The sequence below is a fragment of the Lygodium microphyllum genome, chromosome 5 (assembly GCF_053477565.2).
Source record: "Lygodium microphyllum isolate KBCC chromosome 5, Lygodium_microphyllum_v1.1.10, whole genome shotgun sequence".
Lineage (NCBI taxonomy): Eukaryota > Viridiplantae > Streptophyta > Polypodiopsida > Schizaeales > Lygodiaceae > Lygodium > Lygodium microphyllum.
In genome coordinates this window covers 19,248,795-19,275,959 of record NC_141139.1, presented here as the reverse complement: position 1 = coordinate 19,275,959, position 27,165 = coordinate 19,248,795, and the positions used below count along the sequence as shown (strand labels likewise).

The window sequence follows — 27,165 nt, the reverse complement described above, 5'->3', positions numbered from 1 at the left end:
TAGTGTACAAAATTTTTTGGTGGAACAAAAGAAGAGTTTCAAGAGCCAAAAAGGACATGTTCGATTCCGAGAGAATAGTATGTGGAAATGAGGCCTTAGCTATTTTGAAGGTAGTAAGTGGGAAAATCCATTGTAAAGTGGCTTATAAGCTACCATCTAGAGTCTAATTAGTCTTTGGCTATGCCTGTTAGCAATGCTGATGTAGATATTTCGATTAATGTAATTCCTTCATATTGGCAGGGAAGAGAACAATTTCACTCGTAATAAAATATTGCTCCTAAGAGTTGGGGGCCTAAGAGGTCCTTGCACGCTATCAGTATTCGGAAAAGAGTCGTCCTGACAAATTTTCTCATGCATAAAGACTGGGCCCGATCGGTTTTGACGATATGCACGCGCTCCCATCGTAGCTCAATGGAGGCCGATGGTCTGTAATGAGTCATGGCTCCACAGTCTCGTCTTCTGGCGGAGCGCGAGGCAGCCCTCATCAGGCGTTGGAAAGAGATAGAGGCATTGGATAGCAATGAAGACACGGTCTCCGAAGAGGAATTTGCTCGTCAAAAGGAAGCCTGGTGAGACCTTCTGATTGTTAACGCAAAAGCTTTTCTGTTTTGCATCGCAGGAAGATGCCTAAAACACTCTGTGGCTGAGCCTCTTGATGTCGCTCAGTCTCCTGGGTTGTCTTATCACCATTTGCCAAGCCGACAAGACTGAACTCGGTTGTTTACATGAATGTCCATTAGAAAAGCTTCTGTATGATTGATAGAACCGTGCTGTATTTGTGCTTTCTTTCCTACCTGTACAAATACAAGTCGAGGCATTCACAAAACTTGAGGACAAACAATATGCCATGAAGCTTTCTTGCATTGGCAAGATTTGAGGACAAACCTTATGGCATGAAGCTTTCTTGCAGCATACGTTGGATAACAGAAATCGTTATCCTTAACATCGTTACTGGTTAAAGTACCGGGGCCTGCTTTTATGTCTGTGCGAGATTGTGGTTTACTATGTTTCTATTTGTTACGAGTATTGAAACCCTATGAAAAGCGAGAAGAAACAGCAAGGCTTATTGTAGAAGCTGCTGAGAACTGCCAGAATGGTCAACATGGTGTTGCTGAAGATAGTGAAGTAAGTCGTCATAGATGATGAAAGCACTCCATAAAAGAATCCATCCTTGGGTGAATGCATGTGCATTGGGTGAGAGCATTGACCACGAAGAACAAGTCAAAGAGAGATGGCTACAAGGCTACATTGGCAAGAAGTGACCACAGCGGTGTGTATTAGTGGATAGAACTCCTAAGTTCTAATGTCCTCCATGACAAAGTGACACAGTTCTTAAGTAGGAGAAAATCACCTCACATTGCATCTTGGGTGTATTTAAATACCTAGGAGTATTAATAATCAAAGACAATGAAAGACTTTTTGTGAAGAGATTTATTGTGAAAAGATTTGTCCCATCCCTTGCAAGATAGTACACAAACTCAAAATTCTAGCCTTAGGCCAGAATAGTTATTTTAGCACACCTTTTTTTGTGATATAAGGTTTTTCTTATTTCTTGTGACTTTCACTACTTTTGTCTAAATTTAGTGAAAATCCTTAATTTAGTAGTCTAATTCCCCCTCTCATGTCCAAAATGACTTTGCTTGAGACAAGTGAAAGTCAGTCTCTACCCTCATTTCATACTTGAAAGGTGCCACCAGAAAGTAGCCCAGGTATCAATCCAAGGGTGCTCTGTGGTCGTTGAGGATCTTGCTAAGATTATAGAGGTTTTGGATATCTTCTATTAGATAGTTCTACTGAAAGGGTATTAAGATTTTTCTTATCTTTCACTTTTAAAATGGCTTTTAATGATGAAAAGCAAGGAAAAAGTAACATCCTCCATAAACAAAAGCCTTGTAAGAAGTGATATCGATAAGGTAAATGGCGAGGGTATTTGCTACGTATTGCCATGATATAATGTCACAATAGATTACCATGTGAATAGTGAGATGTTGTGAATATGGTGGATCTAAAGTCCACTATCCTATGATGAGGTAAAAGGAAATTGTGGTACACAAATGCAAGGAATTTTCATTGTTAGATAGGTACATGTAAATAGAGGTTTCCCCCCAATTCAAAACACCCTCTTTGTACAAAAACATAATGCCATTGCATGATGCATGCAAGGTATTATGCTCAAACAAAATGCAATGCATAGTGCAATAATGCCACTTGAACAGTGTCATAATTGTTCACTTGCCTAAGCATCCTTCTATAAGTATGATCATCTAGACAAATATTGATAATGATACAAGTACATATGGAAATGAAGTAATGATGACCAAAATTGTGTAAGCACCAAGAGAAGTAGCCACTCCCTCTCACCACGGGATGGTCAGAGGGAGAGCTATGGTGACCCTCTCTCCTCATCATGCTGATGTTGAAGGGGAGGGAGTGCCATGGTGGTGAAATTGTTGGGATGATGACACAGACTCTAAGTAGATGGTGCCTATCTCTGTCAACTCTTTAGTAAAATGATAGTGGTATCCCCACGTGCTTCATCTTTGAATTGATGATGGGGTTGCCAGCAAGTGTTATGTCACTTTGGTTGTCGCAATAAATCATTGTTAGGATTTGACATGGAAACTGTAGCTTTGCTGGCAAGCTCCTCATGTAGATGGCCTTGGTGGTACTATCATAGAGAGCTTGAAACTCAGCCTTGGCTTGGCTGAAGATGCAACAATTGTGTTATGTTTACAGCTAGACCAAAGATCAAAGCCAAGCCTAGGGAGAACATGTAGCTGCCATAGGAATGTGAGGCGTCCAAGTTTGTGACCTAGTTAGAATCAGTGTATGTGTGCAGGGTTAGTCGTTTGCTAAAATGTAAACTATAAGCATAAGCACACTTGACATATGTTACTAACCAAAACCCACGAAGGAAATGCACATAAATAGGAGATCTAGCGAGACATCTTTGATGCACTAAATAACAAATTGAGTATGAAAATAGAGTATTCAATATCTTTCCTTGAATGAATGAGCCATAGGAGCTTTCCTAGACCAATAGGTATGCTTGTCAAAAGGTTGTGTATGTGAATCCTTCGTAGGTCTCGACAGCCCTACAACATTATCGAATTTGTGCACTACATTTGATGAGAAAAAACCAAATATATGTTCTGCATGTAGCTTTTGTTTTAAGGCTTGTCACTATAGCTCTTCGGCTTTCCTAGCTCTATGAGCCAAGATTAGTTGTCGCTCATTGGTAATGTCACTAATATAGTCAGAAGGATCTCTAGTTGTGTTAGAACCTTCTGGAGTTAGCAATGGATGTCACTTTTGCTCAATTCTCGGCATAGGCTATTTTGGGATGGGGTGGATGTAGATGTGTTCAAAGTTATCTAACCTATTGTGATTCTTTGCTTTTGAGAAGAGCTTTTAGATTAGGGTCTAGGTTTCTTCAAAGAGAACCTAGATTTGATACCATGTGAGGAAATACCCTTACACAGAAACTCAAACACAATCGAACGACAATGGCACAAATTGATAAAAGAAAACAGTTAGGGTTAGGGTAACTTAGAGACAATGAACACAATGAATAAGAAATTGAACGAATCTGAATAAATAGTAAATACAATGCTTGTGTAGCAAATAGTAAATAAGAGACAATGAACACATTGAATAAGAAATTGAATGAATCTGAATAAATAGTAAATACAATGCTTGTGTAGCAAGCACACTATGTAGTGAAGGAAGACTAAACCTTGAACATTGGTGTCTCGAGAGTCAGGGGAGAGAGTATAAGCTGGAGAGTGTCATGTCAATTGTGTGTGTTGGCAGTTCTGTACAGTCTGCAGGTGTGCCGCGTCAGTAGGTAGGTGTGCCATGTGGCAGCATTGGTCGGCGGATAGTGTCTGGTTGGATAGTACAATTGGCTGCATTCAATGCAATAGACAACATATTTTTGTAATTTTTCTCAAGCTATTTATTGCTTGTTTTCAGTACACACTTTCGTAGATTCTGATCACAGGTTTCAAGATTCTTGATTGTGGAGACTGTTTCAAGGTTCACTGATTGTGAGATCTTCAAGGTGGAGACATACATAGACATACACTTTGCACCCGTGTATATATTTGCTTCCTTATACAACATTCTTCATTGAAGGTTTTTTGTGTTCCTCTCTCTCTCTCTCCTATCTCTGTGCACTCTGTCTTGGTCATATGCTTCCGCATCACTTCACTTTGACATGGTATCAGAGCATTGAAGGATTGACTAAGGGTGGACCTATTTGAAGAGAATTTTTCAGTGCGACACAAAGCCGGGTTTTCAGCGTTCAAGGGTGAGCAGGAGGGTTGTACATTAGAACAAAGCTGAGATGAGCATGGGCATGCGAGAAAGGAACAGAGTTACTGAAGCTGATGCTGATTTTTGCTGTTTAAGAAGGAAGAAGGCTGCGTTTTGGGCCCTTTGAGTGCAGATTTTACATTTTCATTGCCTCCGGCGAGTGAACAAGGAGCGGGACAAGTGGTGAAGAGCCCTAGCAAACTGCATTAGAACAGTCAGAGGGGGTTGCTTTTTGGGTTTAGTGCAAGCATTTTAGGTGGAGATATCTTTTGAGACCGAGATAGAGTTTCATGCGATCATGGACCGGAAGGTGCTCGTATTACCGGCTCTTCTGTCAGATCAAAAGCTTGATGGTGAGAATTATTGCATCTGACAGGTTATGATGCTTGCCATTTTGGAGTCCAATGATTAGGCGGAGCTTGTTATAGAGGCTATCCACCGTCCTTCGAGAGAGATGAGTCCAGACTCTTTACAAGTGATAAGTTGGAGTTGGCAAAGGCTTAGGCACATTGGGACAAACTAAATGCTCGCATTTGCTCGTTTTTATTTCTCCCATATAGAGCATTTGATGGTGGCTCGGGAGATATGGCTGGAGCTTGATCAGATGTATAATCACATGACTATTATGAAATAAGTTTATTTGGAAGTGCAGATGAGGACCATGAGTGTGAACAAGTCATTTTTTATGCGGGAGCATATTAACAAGCTGAGGCAGCTTTAGATGCAATTACAAAACATAGGGAAGGTGATCATTTTTGAAGACATGGTGATAACTCTTCTTTCATAGTTACTGCCTCGTTTTTGTGGTTTTTATTCCGCCTTGATTGCCTCAGGGTGGTCAGGTTTCTATGGTCTTGGACTAAGAGGAGCAATTGAAAGGGACCAATGCTTCTAAATCGGAGGCTTTAATAGGCTAGTCGGCGAAGGACCAAAAGAAGAAGGAGGACAAATCAAAGAAGGACAAGGAAAAGGAGTCCACTTGCCACATCTGTGGCAAGACAGGTCACTGGAAGAAGGGCTGCCCCGACAAGGAGAAGAAAGAAAAGGAGAAGAAGGAGAAATCTTCAAAGGATTCTGGAGCAGCGATTGCTCCCTCGTCAATAGCTTTCCTCCATTTGGAGGTGGTTGAGGGCAAGGCATTGACCCTTGAAGGCCTTTAATGTTGCATTGATGGCCCCATACACTTGGGAGTGGATTGTTAACAGTGGTGCCTCTTGGCACATGACTCCTTTTTCAGCAGATGTTGCTCATTTGCGGCCTTTGCATGGCCAAATTCCCATTGGTAATAGTTCTTCTATCCCTATTCAAGGACAGGGTAACATGCATCTTATTCTAGATGGGCAAGGTGGTGCCCATACATTCGAGTTACTTTACGTGCCGGCCTTGGGATACCATATGCTTTCGGTGCATAATATTTGTGCCCTCGGTCTCTTGGTTGAGTTTAATGTGGATTCCTTTCAGATTCTTGATCGTGGATCAAGACAGGTCCTTACTTTAGGTTATGAGGAGAATGGAGTCTACAAGTTGTGGTCTTCTTCTACCTTGACTTCTCTTCTTCTTATCTCTTAGACAGAGTTCGAGGTTTGGCATGCTCGGTTTGGCCACCTCAACTATGATTACCTTTGAAAGGTATCTAAGGGACAACTTGTTCGAGGTTTGCCAGATATTGTGGTGAGCTACCAGCCATGTGTATCCTGCATTTGTGGGAAGCAAACTTGTGATGCTATTCCCAACTAGGCTTCGTGGCGGTCTTCCGCACCCTTGGAGCATGTTTCTATCGAGCTTTGTGAAGTAATGAGGACAGAGTCCCTTAAAGGGAGCTTGTATTTCATGCTAATTGTAGTTGATTGCAGCAGGATGAGATGGGCTTATATTTTGAAGCTGAAGTCGGAGGCTTTCTCCAACTTCATGGATTGGTTGCTCTTTGAGGAGAACCAATCGGGCCGGAAACGCAAGATGTAATGATTGGATAAGGGCAGAGAATTTGTTTCTAATGAGCTTGCTCATTTTTGTGCAAATCGTGGTATCCACCAGGAGTTTGCCAATATAAACATCCCTTAGGAGAATGGCATATTGGAGTGGAAGAATCACAGTGTGATTGAGATGGCCCATATCATGATGGCCCCTACAACTCGGATGGCTACTATTCATGCCGTTCTTGCCTTGGCTAGCCATAGGAGATGGCCAGTCTATCAGCTGGGTGTGAAGTTTGCCTTCTTGAATGGGGAGTTGAAGGAGGAGATCTATGTTGAGCAGCCTCCAGGCTTTAGTTCTTTTGATGGTAAGGTGTACTGGTTGAGGAAGGCCCTTTATGGTCTTAAGTAGACTCTCTGTGCTTGGAATGAGAAGATTCACTTGTTCCCCCAAGAGCGATTGGGGTATTGGTGTTCCAAGCCTGACCCCTAGCTTTATGTTCACACCTCAGGTGGAGGTTGTGTGCTGTTTGTCCTTTATGTGGATGACTTGATTGTGACAGGTGACCATGCTCAGATGGTCGGGTAGACGGAGGCAACACTTCATGAGAAGTTTGAGATGACGGATATGGGCCTTTTTCACTTCTTTCTTGGTCATGAGATCTATCAGAATTCAAGGGGGCTCTTGACTATGTGTAAGATGGAGGGATGCAAGTCTATTATGACCTCTATGGATCCGAATTGGAAGGCTACAGCTCATTTCGATTCTCCTTTGGCGGATGCTAGTTGGTTGGCTCCTTGATCTAGTTTCCCAATACTTGTGTTGACTCATGTTATGTTGTAGGTGTGTTGGCCGGGCTCATGAGCGAACCCAAGATGGTGCATTGGCAGGCTGCTCAGAGGATTTTGAGGTTCCTTTGGGGGATCCTTGATCTTGGGATCTATTATCTAGCAGGTATAAGTGATGTAAACTTGGTACGTACTTATTGGATGGAGTGATTCAGATTGGGCTAGTGATGTGGATTATTGGAGGTCCACGATAGTTACTACTTTACCTTGGGTGCCAGCGTTGTCTCTTGGAGCATCAAGAAGTAGCTCACGGTTGCCCTATCTTTGATTGAGGTGGAGTATCGGGCAGTGCCTTCTACTGCATGTGAGGCAATGTGGGTTCGTAGGTTATTAGAGGAGCTTGGCTGCTCACATACAGGTTCTATTGTCCTTCAGTGCGACAATGAGAGTTGTATTGCCTTGGCCCACAACCCTGTGTTTGGTGCTAGGATGAAGCACATCGAGATCCAATACCATTTCATTAGGGAGAAGCTTTTGGATGAGACTATTGATATGGTCTATTGCAAGATAGAGGACAATCTTCTAGACTTGTTTATGAAGGCACTTCCTCAGGCTTTACTTCAACAACACTCCAAATCCCTTAGCCTTCTGCCTTGTCCAAGATCTGAGAGGGGGCGTTAAGAGATTGTCATCTCCTGGACGTATTTCTTGTCAATTGTGTGTGCTGGTAGTTCTGTACAGTCTGCAGTGTGCCACATGGCAACGGTGGTCTGCTTGCCATGTCAGCAGGCAGTTGGACAGTTTTTTGTTTGGTCGGACAGTACAACATATTTTTGTCATTTTTCTCAGGCTATTTATTGCCTGTTTTCAGCACACACTTTCATAGATTCTGATCACAGGTTTCCGGATTGCTGATCGTGGAGACTACTTCGAGGTTCACAAATTGTGAGATCTTTGAGGTGGAGACATATGCAGACATACACTCCAGGCCCGTGTACATATCTGCTTCCTTATACAGCATTCTTCATTGTAGATTTTGTGTGTTTCACTCTCTTTCTCTCTCTATTCACTTTGTCTTGGTTATACGCTTCCGCACCTCTTCACTTTGACAAGGTAATGATATAACGGGCCTCAAACCTCTGTCTCTCGAGTGGATTGGGGAGCTAGAAGAGGAGTGGGAGACACTCATAACAAATCTGAGAGCGTGTTGTATTCCAAAGGGATCTTGAATTGCAGCAATCAGATGGTGTTTGAGTGGAGGTGGCAGCAATGTGTCAGCCTAGGCTACAATATGAAAACATAGGTGGTATTAGGGTGTATACAAGACTGCTGGCAGCAAAAGTAAGGCTGGAAATTGTTGGCGATAGTTGGAGGAGTATTCGAGGATGTTGGGTGGCATGGAACAACAGCAATACAATTGTGGATGATGCTTATAGCTTAAATAATTTTCAAAATTAATAATTCTAAAAATTAATTTTGCCCTTGTCCTTGCCTAAAAAAATTAGACGTGCTCATCCACACTTAAATTGGCTAGGCCATTTTGACTCCCAAGTGATCTTGAGTATTAATTAGCTCTTAGAACCAACATTCATTAATTCATTAATGTCTACATCCTAAGGTCACTAGTGACATTTAATGGCTAATTGAATACCTTAGAGGCTAGGCCTAAATTGTCACTAGGCACTACCTAGTATCTGACCATTAGAACTTATATTGTGACTTAATTGACTTGTACACACATATGGTCCTCACATTTGCACATTTGATTAACAACTAAATCAAATGCTAAGCAAAGCATGAAAAATTCACATCCTAGTGATACATTTCCTCAATGTAGATGACCTATTCACCTTGCCCCAAGGGTATTTTCAAACAGTTCACATGGGGCACCATTGAATGCGATATCGTAGAGGCAATTCAAGCAGAAAGATGCCGCGAAGAGAATGTATAATAGGTTGATGGCGTTGACTTATAACTGTCCATTGATGAGAACAAGCTGGATTCAAAGCTAATAGACTATATTTTAGTATTATTACAACCAAAATGCAATACCTGGTCCATGGAAGATGGTACTTCCAATCAGATTGACAATGGTAGATGTGCGAGGCATATGAATTGATTATGCTTTATGTTCTATTCATCAATCTCAAGATTATGGAGGAGGATAAAGAGAAATGGGGCTTCAACCCCACGAAAGTTCATTTGCCAAAAATGGCAAATGAGTTGCAGCCATCGCCTATTTTATTGGGCAACCATGTAATAAACGGGTCTCCATTGGTGGAAGACTCGTTGCTAGAAACAATATTGTACTTATATTCATGGTCATTTGTTGATTTCTTTGGGAGAACCATATAAAATACTAACTGATCGACAAACAAATAAGCCAATTCGTGGCTTTGCGGAGTTCGGCTAGTAAAGATGAAACATGCTATTGATGGAAATCACTCCATGAGGACCTTGATTGCATCATGACAAAGGCTTCAGGGGGCCAATTCCACCCAAAAATTTGTGGAAGTGCTAATCCATTAGGAATTTGCAAGGAATATAAGAGCCCAACCTACTTTTGCCAATTAGCTTCAATAGGTTGATACAATTGGCACTTATGCATGTATGCATCCACAAAGGGTGTTATGTGTGATCAATACTTAGTATCGGCGTGCCATTGCCCTGAGTATATGAAGTCCTAAACTCATTGTTAATCACTGGGCGCATTCGTGACAACTGCTTGTGGATAGCTTGTTTATTTGCAAGCAACTCAATGTGTGATTAATACTAAGTATTGGTGATCCATGGTGTGGCTTGATATATCAAACTCAATGTTCATCACTAGGTGCATTGAGACAATTGTTGGCATATACCCTTAACTTTGCCTTTGTTAAAAGCAAATCATTGCTGATGGAATACTTTACACTTTTTCTCTCTTGGTAGCCAGCTTGCTCACATTTGAAATACCTAAGCTCTACGAGCTATGGTTTTGTCTTAAATTAGTTGCTAGATCGTACCAACATGAGGGTTTGTTTTGGCAATGCCTTGTTAGAGAAAGGTAACATTCATTTGAGATCTCCTTGGAGCATCTATATCTAAACAAGCATCTCACAACGGGAAAGATAAGCATAATCATAAAACCTCTTCTTTTGACGAAGAGAAAAGTCCAACTCAATCTTCTTCTTCTGATCTAGAAACTTTGTCTTTAAGACATAAAAAGAAACATAAAGAAAAACTCGAAGGCAGAACAGTTTTCTAATCCTCATGACTTTCCTCACCATGGTACATTAAGTACATACACTCTAAAAAAAGCTAATATCTTTGTACCACATAAGCTAGAGAAAATCCACAACCCCAGGACCGTGCAACAATTTGTGGATGAATTAACCTAGACCGTTACTTCCACGACTAGTTAAATGGTAGACATGATTGATGCTTTTCAAGCAATGTAGGTTCAGTTGCATTCTCTTTGTAAAAGCCTTAAGCGCTCAATTCAAGACCAAAAGCATATGCTCAAGCTACTATAGATGTGCTTAAGGAAATGGCTACATCACCACCTTCCTCTTTTAAAGCCATTAACCTTGTTAACCCTATTTGGACTACTTGGACGAAACACACTGTCTAGGCTTATGTAATCAATCTTCTTGAAGGTGGTGGCTTGATTCCAATAGTATGTGTCAGGCTATGCCCTACAAGAAAGTTTCAATTTTTCTTGGATGCCTTAATAAACACAGGTTGTCATGAGGACATGTATTTTTGAAGCCTCACTTAACATGTGGGTTAATTTTTAATCACATGATTAAGTAAATGTTGCACATGTGAAGTGCAACTGGGGTTAAAGTAAATTTATGAGCTCGGGACCCGAGGAAATCAGGGGACGTCAAAGGCAAAAGTTGCTATAAGTTATGCCGCACAAGTACTTGGTGGTATCTGGTGCTAGTTGTTGGCTTAGGTCATTCATCTGGCCATAAGTGTTAGTTGTTGACACTAGAGAAGTGGTGTTTAATGGTACCTAATGCTAATCTGATGGTCAAAGATGGCACAAAGACACTTGGGAATGGAAGTTGCCTAGCCAATTTAATTATTGGCCAGTTAGATTATTTTTTAGGGCACCAAAATAATTATTATATTAATTTTCGGTTTTTAAAGATTGAAAATTAATATTTAATTATGGCTAATGCTAGAAAAACCATTTGGGAAGGTTGTCACTAGTCAAAAATGCCCATGCAAGACTGAAAAACGTCTTTAGAGGCTAGAGAGAGGCATTTTTAGTGTATTCAACTTGCAAGAGAGAGGGAGGAGATGCTGTTGATTTGATTTGCAGCCATTGGAGGACCTTTTGAGGCAGTTAGGGGCAAGAGAAGACTAATCAATAGCAGGTGACAGCATCTACAGGCTGTTGAGACAGGGCAGCAACAGTAAATAACAGCTTTTCTTCAGTTCTTTGCATCTACAAGCTGTTGTGGCAGGGCAGCAACTACATTTGACTGATTTTCAGTCGTTCTTCGCAACAAAACTCTAAATTTTCTCTCTCTACAGCTTTTTCTCTCATCTCAGCCATTTCATAGCCTTGCTCTGAAGATCTCAGCATTTGGACCCTTGGAGGCTGAGAAATTACAAATTTATCTACTGTAAACTCTAATTTACAACAAAAATTAGGGTTTACCAGCAGCCTCGGGAAGTGTGCCAGAAATTGGAAGCTCCAAGACTTGGATTTAAAAAGGTTGAAGGTGAATTTTAGCTAAATTTAGGTGGAGGACTAGCCAGCCGTTAATTTGGGGCATTTCAATCGTCTATGAAGTGGGTGAAGGCCAATTAAGTGTCCAAATCAAGGGGCAAATGAGATTGAAGACTTGGTGGTCACTTTGGACAGCAAGGGGAGTTTGGATTGCAAAGGGGATTGGGAGAATCCCAATGTAAATCAATTTTTTCTTCAATAAAGTTAAAGAAATACCAAAAGGGGCGTCGATTTTGGGCATCGGGTGTGCATTGTCCAAGATTAGTAGGTAAATTTGTATTTTCAAATTTGCATTAATTGTTTGCTGCTGTAATTAAGTTGTAATTAGGGATTTACCACCCATCCACGGAAGGAAGGCTGGTTACACAGGTTCCGGTCTCACTATTGCTCCCTATGAATTGTTTGCTCCAGACCTCATCCAAGAAAGTAGTCCTATTATAGTAGAGCTCTCCAACAATAAGAGGCTCACCTTGACAAAAATAAGAAAAGCTTTTGTTTACTCGGTGAAATAAAATTGCCCATTGAGATTCAGTTAATGCGCCAAATGGGATATAATTTGCTTATTGGTACAGATATCCTGCAGCATTTGACCCCTTACACTTTCTGGTAGGATCATATTATTGTCTCATATCATGGGCAAAAGACTCAAGCTCCCTTATTAGAGAGATTTGGTAGAAGTGTATATTCTATAACCCCTTCTCCTTCTTCACAGAAAATTCAGCAAACTAAATATTAGCTTCAGCAGGAAATGAAAAACCATGATAAAAATATTCAAGAGGTAACCTGTTAAATGCGGTAGTATATGCATGATGACCCTCTTATGTTTCAAGAAAAACTATAAGGTTTACGCTTTGCAACTGGTTTCCATGAAAGGGAACTAGTTTCCATTGCAACCAGTTTCCACTAGAAGGTAGCTATGCCAAGGATGTGGCATGTGGATACTTGCATACTGTCATTCTTGTTCATTAGTAGGCTACCAAGATGGAGGAGGTCATTGGGATCTTCAAAGAAGTCTCTTGCAAGAGAGCTATACTTGTGTAGCTAATGCAGTAGTTGGGGAAGATAGTCAATGTGGTAAAGGGCAACGAAGTTGTTGAACCACAAGAGTTCAAGTAGACTAAAAGCCTGTTGCCATTTACAAGCATGTAAGGTTAAAGGTCTACCAGAGGGGTAAAAGATAGAAGGGTACAAAGATTTTGAGTCCTGGAACAGGATGAAAGAAAGAGAATATAAAGATTAGATGAATCCAAAGACAATAATAAAGGTGCAATCCAAAGATCTTGTATCACATGTAGCTCAGCAAAGCAATCTCAATATATCCATATAATATGCCGAAATCCTAGGCATGAAGACACACTTGGGATGCTAGCCCATAACACACTCTGAGACTATGACTCCGTCCCTTGAAGGATAATGTTGTACCCACCAAGGCAGTGCACAAAGGCATAAAGGAAGAAGATCTTGTTTTATGTAAGTAGAAATCACAGACCTTCAGAAACATCTCATAGAGCCAACTATCTTCAAATGGGCATGCCAAGGATTCTATGTTAATAAACATTTAGAACAAAAGAGCGGCAATAAGAGATTGGTCATTAATTACAAACCCCTCAATAAATATTTACTTGGCCATGGACATCCCATTCCTCTCAAAGACATTTTGATCAAAAGGATTAAAAAGGGAAAATTTTAAAGTAAATTTGATCTCAAATTAGGATTTTGGTAGCTGCCTCTTAAATCGAAGAACATGTATAAAACAACATTCTGTGTTCCCCATGGACATCACCAATGGATGATTCTTCCTTTTGGAGTTAAAATCACTCGCACTTATTTCCAGGGCTAGAATGATTTAGTTTTCTCTAAGTTTCCCTTTTATCTTGTATATATTGATGACATTTTGGTATTTTTTGAGACTATTAAGCAGCACCTTGAACATCTCACACGATTTATGCTTGTTGTAGAAGAGGCAAGCATGGTACTCTCTTCTACAAAATTTGTGATGTTTGTTACTCAGGTTGATTTTTTAGGATTAATTATTCATTATGGTATGATAGAGCTTCAAGGACATGTATTAAAAAATATATTAAAATTTCCTGATAAACTCCCAAATATCAAAATGCTCCAATAGCTTTTGGGACGTCTCAATTGGATCAACTCTTCCGCACCCAATTTGGCCTCATATACCCATGATCTCTATCCTTTACTATGGGTTCCAGCATCGTCAATACAACATCTTCACATCTGCTGTTATGCTTCAAGAGTTTGCTCAGCCACTCAAAAGACCTATCCATCCTCCTAGCGAGAGATCTTGGCTATCATCAAAGCCATCAAAGCTTTCCCAATCTTTGTGGAGTTTGAAACTTTTACTGTACGGACTAACTTACAGCAAGTGTGGAAAAAGATAATGTTTTGGTAGATCTATTGTCTAGATCACACCAACCACCTTGATACTTTTTGCATTGTAGTTGTTGGACTGTAGCCATAAACTTGTACTATATACCTTTATTCACTGCACATGCATCCCTTACTGTACAAAAGTTTTATGTCCACTAAGTAGTGGAAGCCAGCTTATATTGCACTTGCGGAAACACTTTGTAACATTATAAATATGCCTTCTCATTTGAGACAAAGACAGAGAATACAGAGAAAACATCCACACTGCATTTTGAGCAATATAGCTTCCTTTTTCTCTATTCTTGTGCTCTTTTTTTGGTCTTCCATTGTTACCTTCTGGCTCTTGTCCTCATGGTCTTGTTGTGCACTTTTGCTCTTGTATAGTGGATCCGAGCACTGCATGATACCAATGTTTAAGCACGTGAATGGCCACCAACTACTACTCTTTGGTGTGTTGTGATAGAGTTGAATGTTAGCAAGATACAATCTCAAAAATTTGTAAAACATTTATAACTTCTGTAAAGAAATACCCTAACACAGAAACATAAACAGAAATCGTACGACAAAGCACGGACTGATAAAAGTTCATAGTTAGGGTTAGAGTTCTGAGTAACTCAGAGATAATGAACACAGTGAATAAATGAAGTGATACGACTATTGAATATACGATGCTCATGCAGCAAACACATTATGCAGTGAATGAATACTGAACCCCGAACTCCTATATCTCAAGGATCAGGGCAAGGGTAATGAGCTGGAGAGTGTGCCGTAGTCTAAACGGATCCCGAATTGCAACAAAGCAGCCTCCGAATGTCGAAAAACAACAAAGGCAATAGTGAGAAGCTAGATCTGATGCAGACAATAGTGAGGAGAGAGGAAGACTAAAAATGCATACAACAGGTGAGAAAGACTAAAAACGTAGGCAGGACAGCCTGCAGGCGAGAGAAAGACTAAAAACGTAGGTAGGACAGCTTGTAGGAGAGAACTACCAGACGTAGGAAAAACAACCTAGTGATAGCTTATAGGAGCTGGTGACTGCTGGAGGAGAGAGAAAACTGCGAGTCAACACCTGCAGCAGCTGGGCGACAGCCTGCAAGAAGCAAACGCAGGGTTGTGATGATGTGGCAAGCTGTACGGTAGTAGGCCTGCACAAGAACAGCAGTTGCTGGTTGGAATCAGCTCCAAACTGTGTGAAGAGGGCTGGAAATCAGGCGCCAATTGATGGAGAGAGCAATGGACAGCTTCAACTGAGATGTCCTTTACGAACAGGGTGTGGGCAGCAAGTTGAAACACCTGAAATTTGCAAAAACGAGATTAGGGCTGAATGGAGGGTAGCATAGCTATTTATAGAAAGTTTGGGCCCTCCCAAAAGGGTTTGTGCATGTGGGACACAAACTCTCTAGGATCACGTTTCTTTTAAATAAACAAGGTTTCTTCATTAATTAAGCATGTTTTGGGGCTGTTTAAGTAAGGCTAATGCATTTTTAGCACAACACCCCCTCTTACGCCAAACAACAGTGCCAGAATAGAGGCCAGCCAAGCCCTTTCTTTGGATATCTTTTATCCCAAGGTGTCCCACCCCAAAGTAGCCTGAACATTGAACAAAGGGTGTACGTCGGCTGCGGAGTGACCTACTAAGACTACAGAGGCGATGGTTATCTTACGAAGGGAGCCCAAGTGATCACCCCAAAGAGGATAGGGCATTGGACAAAGGGTGCATGTTAGTTGCCCAATGGCCTACCAAGCCCTACAAAGGCGAATGGAACCAATGATGGACCTTTTTTTTGGGTTTTTTTTGTTTGAGGGCTTTTTAGGTTTGATAGATTAAGCATTAAGTGGGGGTTTCAAATTAGTTTTCGTCCTATTGAGTATCCGTGTCCCAAGTAGGAGAGTGATAAGGGATGGTCAGATCCAAAACCTTCATAAGACAAGCATACTATCCCTGCCATTATTGGATATCGGTGACGAAGAAAATGGCTAAGGTGTGTGTATAGCAAATATGTTAAGCAAGCAAGACAAGCAAAGCAAGCAAGCAAGCTGGGAAAGACTGCCTTGGAGACTACCATGTACAATGCCACGAATATGGTGGATCCTAGAGTCGACCACTCCAAACGACCGAAAATGATAAATGCGTACATATGCATGTTTACATGAAATGAATGCCAATGCTTGGAGTAATGCAAAGTGAGACGCAAGATATCATGCTTATGCAATATGCTATGCAACGGTGCCACTTGGAAAGTGTCCTCGCAAGAGAATTGTTCACTTGTCCAAGTGCCCTTTTACAATTATGTCATCCTGACAGTGCGGATGAAGTTACAAATGTTCGTAATACAATACAAAAGAATAAAAGAATGTAACGTCTAAAAAAATTGTAAGTATCATCACTGTCACTATCAAGAGTAGAAGTTGCTCCCGCTCAAACTAGAAGGGAAAGCAAGAGGGAAGCACCGATCCTGGGTAGCAGGTATTGAAATACGGGCCGGTTAACCGCTTTGGTCAAGATATTTGCAAAATTATTTGATGATGGCACAAACTCTAGGCGAATAGTGCATAGCTCAACCTGCTCTTTGGAAAAGTGGAAGTAGACTTTTACATGCCGTGTCCATGGTGTGATAATCGGATTGCCTGCAAGGGCAATGGCACTTTGGTTGTCGCAGTAGATAACTATGTGAGAGTCACATGGAAAGTTAAGCACCGTTAATAAACTCCTCAGATAGATGGCCTTGGTGGTGCCGTCGAAGAGAGCCCGGTACTCAGTCTCGGTCGTGGAAGCCGCCAGCGTCTCTTGCTTATGGCTGGACCAAGAAATGGGAGCCGTGCCCACGGTAAAGAGGTGGCCGCCATGGGAACGTCGGGTTTCAGGGTCTCCTGCTGGTGTACCCTTGCAAACATAAGCTAGAACCATATGTTAGGCCATAAGAATAAGTACACCGCAAATAACGCAACACACGAAGACATGCAATCCAAAGTGACATACTAGGTGCTGTGAAATATTGATTGAGTATGCTAATTGAGTAAGCTAAATGTGGCCTAGTGTGAATTAACCAAAGAAGTTTTCCTACAACAGAACGATAGGTATGTTCATCGAAGGGCTGTCCTAGGATATTCTTCGACAAGTGGATACTAGGATCTAGAGGTGTGGCCACTGGCCGTGTCTGATCCGGAGCGTATTGTTCCATGAGTTGAAGTGCGTACTTCTGTTGTGACAAAAATATAGCCCCTAGAATGAACTACCTCCATCCCCAAGAAATAAGACAACAAACCAAGGTCTGTCATCTCAAATGTAGCTTTAAGCTTAGCCTTGATTTCCGCTATGACAACAGAATTTGAGCCTGTGATGAGTAAGTCATCAACGTATAGTAGGATATAGCTAACCCCCTATGCAGTAAATTGAACATATAAGTTCGGGTCATAAGGGGTAGAATGGTATCCATGAGTCTGCAAGAACTCATCCATCCTATGGAACCAAGACCGTGGTGCTTGCTTCAGCCCATAAAGAGCTTTATGCAAGCGGAATACCTTATCCCAGGGTTCCCTAAAGGAAAGCCCGATAGCTGCTCCACATAGACTTTCTTCTCTAAGAAACCGTTCAAGAAGGCACTATTAACATCCATCTGATGTATCGGCCAATCGTGGTGAGCGGCTAGCGCTAGTAGCAACCGAAAGAAAGTCAACCGCGCAGTAGGGGTGAAGGTCTTGTCATAATCAATGCCATGCTTTTGTCGAAACCCTTGCACGACAAGGCAAGCCTTGTACTTGTCTAAAGTCCCATTAGCTTCTAGCTTGGTTCTAAAAATCCACTTTGTCCCGATGACTTTATTGCGGCTCGGACGATCCACCAATGTCCAAGTCTCATTTTAGTCAATACTCTCTAGCTCCTTCTCCATGGCCTCTCGCCATTGAGGATGCTAAAGAGTCTCCTGCCATGTATCTGGCTTAGAATGTGCTATATAATCAGCTATAGACAGCGATGCAAATGATGAGTGAGGAGCAAGCCGGGTAGATCTTCTAGGTTCCTTTGAAGTGGAATCCGGTGGTAGGATCCCCGAATCCCGCATGGTTTGTTGGTACCAGGGAGATAACGGGTCTCACGGAGGGGACTTGGGAGTTGAAGAATCTGCAAAAATGTTAGGAGCGGGAAGTAGACTAGGCTTAATAGGCACGATCTTTGATGATGTGGAAGAAGAAATCGGAACAGAATTCGGTGCAGAGGACTGCACGATATTCCTCTCGTCAAATACGACATCCTACCTAATGATCACCTCGTTTGTCCGAGGATCAAACAAACGATAGGCTTTCACTTCAGAGGAATATCCCACAAAAATAAGATCAGCTTGGGGAGGGAGCTTGCCTATCTTGTCATCATGCGTGTGTGTGTACGCACAACACACGAAGACTTTGAAGTGGGAAATAATAGGCCGAGAGCCAAAAAATGCCTCATATGGGATCTTCTGAGGAAGAGCCACAGTCGGGGCACTGGTTGAGGATGTACACCGAAGTGTTAATAGCCTCGAGGCAAAGGTGCTTAGGGAGCTTTGCTGCGAACAACATAGAGCGTGCCATTTCCATGATTGTCCGGTTTCTACGCTCTACGACTCCACTGTGAGAAGGGGAGTTGGTAGAGGCGAGCTGGTGTGAGATGCCATGCTTCTGTAGAAACTTAGAAAACTCGTGGGAGATGAACTCACCACCGCTATCACTCCTCATGCAACCGACATGACGACCAGTCTGGTTATGAACCAGCAACACCTAAGCAGAAAAATATGTGAAAACATTTGACTTATGCTTGAGAAAGTACATCCACATGTATTTGGAATGATCATCTACTATAAAAAAGAAGTACAACATGCCGTTCAAGGCGGCAGTGGATGTCGGCCCACAAAGATCAACATGAATTAATCTAAGAGGCGCCTGAGCATGATGTGAGGTTTGTTGAGGGAATGGGTTGCGGTGTTGCTTCCCGAGCTGGCATACTTTACAGACATCTCGAGCTAGCTTCAGGCGGGGAAGGTCCTCAACCAACTCATGGCATGACAACTCATAAAGAGAGTCATAACCAAGATGCCCTAAGTGAAAATGCCAAAGGCGCTTATTGTTCGTAGGCTCCCGAGATGTGGCTAAGGCTTGGAAGCTATGGAACACAGAGCCCTCAGCTGTTGGCTTGGTCAGAAAATGTGTCATGTGGTATAGGCCATTAGGCTGTCCCTCATTGCGAGCAATCACTAAATCAATCTGAGAGTTAAGGACCTAGATTGTGGTCGCTGTAAAGAAGATTGCTCACCCCAACCGACAAAGTTGCTGAATAGATAATAAATTCACCCCAAGCTGAGGGACATGATATACATTGTCCAGTGAAGCCAGATCCGGACCTTGGTCAGTGGCAAAACTGATGCAATCTTGAGCTTGAATCTTCATTGGGGAGTTATTTCCTATGCAGATCGCTCGGCTGCAGGGGCTCGAGAACGGAAAATGTTTGCTATAGCAGTCATATGATGTGTAGCTCCACTGTCCACAATCCAAACAAGAGCTAAAGTGCTTGGTTGTGATGAGTGGGCCTCTATGGTAACCTCGTCAGGAGGCAGCTCACAGATGTGGATGAGACTTGTATCTGATGTCTCTATGGAGACGATGTGGGCCGTTGTAGACTAGTTAGACAAGCCCTCTGGAGTTGAGAACGTTGTCGATTGAGATGGTTGAGCAGTGGCAGTATGAGTTTGACCTTTAAATTGCCCCTTGCCATCACCTTGTCTCCCTTGTTGGGGATTGCCCGACTGAGGGGCGGGGGTCTGTGACTTAAGTTTTGGTGCTGTGCCTCTTGCCTTTGATCGACACTGGTCGTCAAAATGGCCAGCCTTTTGACAATGTTGACAATACCTATTCTTTTTAGGTACATTCTGCCACCCAGGTTTGAGAGATTGGGATGTTTCTTGTGATTTCCCGGATTGATTTTGATTTTGAGTGGAGGTTTGGTTTTGTTTTCCCTTCCCTTGTTGCCCTTTCTAAGAACGAGCAATAAGAGCCCCCTCCGAAGAGGAATTCATATGAAATTGATGGAACAATCGTGCGTAACGCAACAACTGACACTCAAAGGAGTTTATTTAGGAACAATGTGACTTGATTGTCAGAGGACTTGGGAGTCCCTGTAGTGGAGAATTCAGTGAGAAGATGCCGATACTCAGCCAACTTGACTTTCAAGACATCCCGGTTAGTGATTTTGAAAAGCTGGAGCTCATGGTCAAGATTGATACGATGGGTGCTATCCTGAGCCGCATAGTGGTCAGTCAAGAGTGCCCATCGCTCAGACACTAAGTCAAAATGCTGAAGTTGAGAATGAAACTCAGGCAATAAGCCCTGTATTAGCTCGACAATAGCGGAGGCATTCCTAGCCTTCCATGAGTAGACAAATCTCGTATGGGACAAGTGCGGGATTGGGTTGGGGTTCCAACCCCTACACAAGATCCCATAGGTTCTGGGAGTCAAGGACATGTCTCATCATGTTCGACCAAGTGGTAAAGTTTGACCCATTAAAATGAGTCTTGTCATTAAATGCATGCTTGGCAGAAGAAGATGAGCTAGAACCATGAGGTGTTGGGTAGGTGGGATAAGATGGATATGGGGGATAAGATGGTGGAGGTGGATATACTTGATAAGCAGGAGGAGGGGGTAGAGGTGGGTAGACAGAAGTAGGCTATGAGTGTCCAATGAGTGCCGATTGAGGCAGACGCACTGGAACATGAATGTTTCCATAAGGTGCCGGTGGAGGTGGAGGCACTAGGACACGGAAGCCCTGTCCAAAGTGAGGTTGGGGCAAAACAGTATGACCAGAAGGTCCACTAGGTAAACCCATGGAGACAAACTGTGGAGTCAGCTGATCCACAATTGGGAGAGACTAGGGGGGATACCCAGGCTATAATGATCCCAAAGATGTGGATGAAGTAGGTGGAACACCACTCGGCTGAGGGAAGGATGAGGTCCTAAAGGATGTGTTTATGTTTCCATAACCCTCCGGTGTGATGTGCGGTGCGATATGAGGTGTCTGAAATGGAAATGTAAATGGTCTGAATGGAAGTGGAGAAGTAGCGGAAGAATGTGGTGGGATGGGTGGATTTTGAAAATGTGGCGTATGAGGTGCAGATGCATTTTGTTCATTTTTAACATTTAATGATTGGAAATGAAAGTGTGAAGATGATGATGCACCATGCAATGAAGAAAAAGGAACACCAAATTCATTCTGATTTTGTGCAGTAGATTGAAAAGAAGGAAGGTTAGAAGAAGAGGTACTTGGTTTTTTCTTATAATCCCCACGACGTGTGTTAACATACAAGAATTGGTCCTCAAGAGGACCTTTTCTGTAGTCAACAGGCTGGACTCTTTCTTCCACATGATCTCTATCAGAATATTGCAAAGTAGAAGAGGTAAAAGAAGAAGAAACAAAAGACGAATCTAAAGTATCTTGCACCGGAGTGGACGGAAGAGGATGAAAGAAAGGAACATACTCTGGGTCTTGTTCTCCAAGAGGGGGGCCCATCCTTGATGGAGGTCTCGACGGCCTTACAACATCATCAGATTTATGCGCAATATCTGAAGAGAGAAATTCATGCATACCTGTATTTAGAAGCTTTTCTTGAAGGGCAATCCTTCGATCGAGCTCCTTAATCTTCTTTCGTCTATAAGCTATGATTAGTTTATATTCTTCAAAGGTCAGCTTGCCTAGCTTTTCTTCCATGTAATCAGAAGTGTCTTCCACCATGTCGGAACTTTGTGGAGCAAGCTGATCGGCCCACTCTTGCTCAGTTCTCAGGATAGTTGGTTTTGGAGGCTGAATCGGTGTTGTTGTGTTTGAAGTCATTTGAACCTATTGTTGTTCTTGCTTCTTGTGTAGAGCTTTCAGATCAAAGGCCTAGGTTTCTCCGAGAGTACTAGGCTCTGATATCATGTAAAGAAATGCCCTAACACAAAAACATAAACAGAAACCGTATGACAAAGCATAGACTGATAAAAGAACACAGTTAGGGTTAGAGTAACTCAAAGACAATGAACATAGTGAATAAATGAAGTGATATGACTACTTAATATACGATGCTCATGCAGCAAACACACTATGTAGTGAATGAATAGTGAACCTCGAACTCTTGTATCTCAAGGATCAGGGCAGGGGTAATGAGCTGGAGAGCGTGTCGTACTCTCAACAGATCCCGAATTGCAGCAAGGCAGCCCCCGGATGTTGAACACCAGCAAACATAGCAGTGAGAAGTTGAATCTGATGCAAACAGTAGTGAGGAGAGATAAAGACTAAAAACGCAGGTAGTAGGAGAGAGAGACTGAAAACGCAGGCAGGACAGCTTGCAAGAGAGAGAACTACCAGACGCAAGCCGAATAGCCTGGTGACAGCCTATAGGAGCTGGCGACTGTTGGAGGAGAGAGAAAACTGCCAGTCTACACTTGCAGCAACTGGGCGACAGCCTGCAGAAAGCAAACGCAGGGCTGTGATGATGTGGCAGGCTGTACAGCAGCAGGTCTGCACAGGAACAGCAGTCGCTTGGCTGAAATCAGCTCCAAACTGCGTAAAGAGGGCTGGAAATTAGGTGCCAACTGATGGAAATAGCAATGGACAGCTTCGGCTGAGATGTCCTCCGTGAACTGGGTGTGGGCAGCAAGCTGAAACACCTGAAATCTGCAAAAACGAGATTAGGGCTGAATGGAGGACAGCATACCTATTCATAGAAAGTTTGGGCCCTCCCAAAAGGGTTTGTGCATGTGGGACACAGAAACTCTCTAGGATTGCGTTTCTTTTAAATAAACAAGGTTTCTTCATTAATTAAGCATGTTTTGGGGCTGTTTAAGTAAAGCTAATGCATTTTTAGCTCAATAACTTCTAGTGAAATTAAAAGTGATTTCACAATTCGCCTAAAATGTAAAGCATGCCTTTGGAGCATAAATCCCATATTTTTGAGGCTGATGGTGTATCATTACCATTGCACTAGCACAATTCTATGCTAAAAATGCACACAAGGATTATTTCCAAACCCCTTCACTTGTAAGAGCATTCAAAGAGGTAGAACATGTGCCCTTCAACAACGCATTGTGCGAATATATCTTGTGGGGGCACAAAATCCACTTTCCTAGAGGTATTGGGATTTCACCAATTCACCACCCACAAGAAATAGCATCCAAGTCAATGGGGGATGTTTTCCAAGACCCCATCTCAATGCAGACTTGCTCCTTCCGATTAGCAAGAAAGATGAGACCATTGCTCTAGTCTTCAATGAGATGTGCATCTCACATCCAAGGTCAACGGAGTAATAGGTCGTAGTCAACCTTTCATGACAACAAAGTTTACCTTGAATGAGACTCTTGCAATCTGGACCAGCCAATCCCTTAAGACTCTTAGAGGTCTAACTTTGAATCCGTTGGCTATGGTCAAATTAAATTGTACTAGTTCAATCGGTGGATTTCCCTAGGCTTGGATGCAAGCGTAGAGGTTAGCCCAAAAAGGTGCAACTAAATGTACATTACGTATTGTGGTTAGGAAGAATGAAGAAACTTCAACCACATGAATGTAGCATTCACCAATTGAATCAACCGGAAGTTGGGGACAATGATGGCTGAATCCGATGATCAGACTAAAACACTATTGGTTCCATGGGAAATGAAATTTGAAGTATCCACAGAATGGTTCGAATAATTGAGGTCAGCAAGGCTACGTGATGTTTCCATGCTCAAGCTTTGGGCTTTAATTAATCGAGTAATTTTGGTCAGCAGAAGTCATTTGGCAATTCACTATACACAATAAAAGAAACAATTTGGACAAGTAAAGCCATTCTCAAGTCAAAACCGTGAGGGTTTGCCAAGTGTGTGGGCCAAATGAGGTATTGTCATCATGACAATTTGGTCTTTTACATAAATAGAACAATTCTCTAGAAAAGGAATAAGAGCACACAGAAATCCAATCATTAGAGGTTTTGCTTGGTCAAGGGCAATCGATCTCTCGCAGGAAGTCCCTGATGTAGGAATGGTTGTAGCACTATCTCTCCTCAAGCTACCCATCTTCCTTCTTGGAATCATGTTTGATTGACCATCTGTTGCTATGGGGTTGATTGCCAAAAGAAGCTTGATGTGCAAGTCTGCTGATCAGGTGGCCTCTTGTATGCATTTATAGATGTTTTGCAATACCATATGGTATGATAGTGATAAACCAAGGCAAAAGTTTGTAATTTTATTGACATCCAAGGCCATGGTTTTAGAGCATTGAGCCCTTGCTTGTATGCTGCCAAAGTCTTTTGTGCATGCCCGTGTTATACTTATTGTTATTATTATAGTTAATTTTCAAATGTTGATAAAAAACTGTGATTTCACTTGTGCATGCCCATTTCATATTTATTATAATTATATTTAGTTTCCAAATATTGTTAAAGAACTGTGATCTGACTTGCATTCTGATTTGCAATTTGTACAGATCAAAACTGTAATCTGCTTTGCTAATCATATATTGGTGTAATTAGCAGCATGTTGGGCCAAGCTCCTGTTCCAAGGGCATCACCAGCTCACACTATCCTGGTGTATGGATGGAGCACCTAGGGTCTAGAGTCCAAGAGCCATGATGTGAAAAAGTGTCACACAACTGAGCCCTAAATCCTATTTACAAAACCTAGTACTCAAACCCTAAGGTTCCCTGAACATATTCATCCTACAAGACACTTTAGTTAACCTGAAAGTGCCTTGACTGTGTTCACACCCAGTGATCCCTAGTGGCCAATGCTGCAGGCACCCATCCATGATGTCGAATGATGTAATGAGTACCCTCCCTATGCAATCTATGTGCACTTTACATGTAGATAGCTTGCTTTATGTGCGTGTGCTGTTTTCTGCAGTTCGTGCTTTAGAATTTTTGTGTCACGGCTATGTGCTGACATGTAGTCACTGTTGACAAGGGTTAAGGATTGGGACACAACATAAAGAGCCAGTTCTATTAGGGTTTACATCTTTTTCTTAAAACTAGTCAATATATCTATCACATCTTCAACACTTAAGCAGAACTTTCTATATATGCATTCTCTCAACCCACTTTCTTTCAATGTGATAATTACAGGTCTGACCATGTTCATTGTTCATTATAATCATCTGGACTTTTGTCTCGCAGGTTTGGCCAAGCTTTCTCATTTCTACAGTGCCTTCCTAATGAAGAACATTGCTGGTGTAGTCACAGTGATGTTGTTTGGCCCCTCTTGGAGCCATTTTACAACTATTTCACAGTTTCTCAACACAACTCTGCATTGGACATACTTTGGGGAAGACTTTCCCATGAATTGGGCAGGTGTACCCAATGTGTTCTGCAATACCATAAAGCTAAGGAATTGTATGCTATGGACTTTCTTGAGGATGTTGTTAGCACACTACTTGCAGTTTTGCAGATTCTTGATGAAAAAAGAGTGGCCTCACACTTACAGGACATACTCTACAAGTTAAGAAACAATGCTTTAGATACAGATAAGGATTGTGGAGAACTTATTTGTGTTCTCTTTGAGGTATGCAATGTTCGCAAGCCATTTTAAGTGCAAATTTACATGTTTTTCTATGTTGTTTCTCAGAGTTCATGTTCTGATCACTTTGTCTTCTATTGATGACTTTGCAACTTCAAATTTAATTGTGCTAAAATATGCTGCTTTAGCAATGTGCAGGTTTTGAAGTTTCCCATGTTGTTGGATGATGCTGAAATAAATTCTGCATTTGTTCCATTCCTCCAGTATGTTGAAAACATCTATGAACTCACTCTCGCAGGAGATCATTGTTATCCGGTAACTCCTTTCTACTCTCACTGGCATTTTCATATATCTGCTTGTGTTTTTGAAGTATGGTGACTGAGCTTTTGCTGATGTTTCAGGGAGTGTATGCTCTTCTTTTTCATTCTGATCAAACCACCAGAGGAATTGCCCTTCGCCTTGCTGCCTCATTTGGAAAATTGAGGTAAGAACTCTGCAAAACTTTCTATTCATTCTTGATTACAATTCAATGAGTTTGCTAAGTAGGTATGCCTACTTATGGGCAGGACTGCAGCTGATTTAGAGCCAATTCAACCATTATTGAAAAAACACATGCATTGTCTAGAATTTGATCTTTTTGATCAAGATAAACTTGAAATTGGAAAAGAAAACAGTACTGTACAACTGATGGTTGGAAAGAGACGACCGAGGGCATCTTTTACAAGAGAGTCACTTTGGATGGGGCTAAAGACTTTGTATGTAAATTATTATCAACCTTCCATACTTCCTTGCTGCACCTATATGCTTTTCGGGCAATGTAAATATCATGGACTCATAAACTTTTGGTATTACAAAGGCTTGGTTTATTGGAGCCATCTGCGTTTGAGGAGGGAGTTGTCGAGCGTTATCCTTCCTTCTTGAGTATAGTATTAAACCATGCCAGTGAAGCCACTCCCGTCTTTTGGAATGCTCTTCATTGCCTGAAGCTGCTTCTTGAAGTTCTAGGTTTGTTACTCTGAGAAAATGTATAACAGCTTTCAAAAAGCAAGTGCAATGTATATCTGGTCTTCATTCCAAAACTGTGTGCTAATTGGCTTAGACTTGTTACTTGTGTGAAGGTTATAAGCTCTGGATTAAAACAACATTCTCTCCAGGAGTGATGCGCAGCACATTGATAGGCCAGTGTTTTCATACTCGTGAAGAGAAGATGCATAAGGCTATTTTTGACCTTTTCCAACCATTTCTAAAGGTTTATAAACAGCATTGTGTCTTTGCCATACGAGAGATGAATAGCATGATACTGCCATTGTATGATGCATGGCTTTGTCATGTTATGGTTTAATGCAGCTTATCCTGTTTCTTTTGATTGACAAGGTAGTCTTTGGAGGCCCTTCAAGATGGGGAATATGAAAGGCAGCGCAGGAATTTACTCTATTTTCTTTTACAGCAAGTCATTCACAGCAGAAACTTCAGCGGCCTTATGAATAAGAAGGCTCGTCAGGTTGATTTTTTGTGTGTAGAGGATTTGATATGCTTCTTGTGGCAATTT

General features: G+C 41.8%; 1 protein-coding gene across 7 annotated transcripts in view; it reads left to right on the top strand.

Moving 5' to 3' along the window:
• Nucleotides 1-315: 315 nt before the first annotated feature.
• LOC148035569 (P-loop containing nucleoside triphosphate hydrolases superfamily protein) overlaps nt 316-27,165 on the top strand; it is a 125,080-nt gene continuing 98,230 nt past the window's right edge. For 3 of the 7 annotated variants that reach the window (XM_087677529.1, XM_087677527.1, XM_087677533.1), the window contains exons 1-8: nt 316-569; nt 25,277-25,661; nt 25,815-25,931; nt 26,018-26,100; nt 26,183-26,371; nt 26,473-26,621; nt 26,735-26,865; nt 26,995-27,117. In XM_087677529.1, the coding sequence (XP_087533655.1) occupies nt 439-569; nt 25,277-25,661; nt 25,815-25,931; nt 26,018-26,100; nt 26,183-26,371; nt 26,473-26,621; nt 26,735-26,865; nt 26,995-27,117 (1,308 nt within the window). In that variant the 5' untranslated portion in view covers nt 316-438. Of the gene's footprint in view, nt 570-25,276; nt 25,662-25,814; nt 25,932-26,017; nt 26,101-26,182; nt 26,372-26,472; nt 26,622-26,734; nt 26,866-26,990; nt 27,118-27,165 lie in introns of those variants that run through there. The other 4 variants (XM_087677528.1, XM_087677530.1, XM_087677531.1 and 1 more) reach the window with 4 other exon arrangements.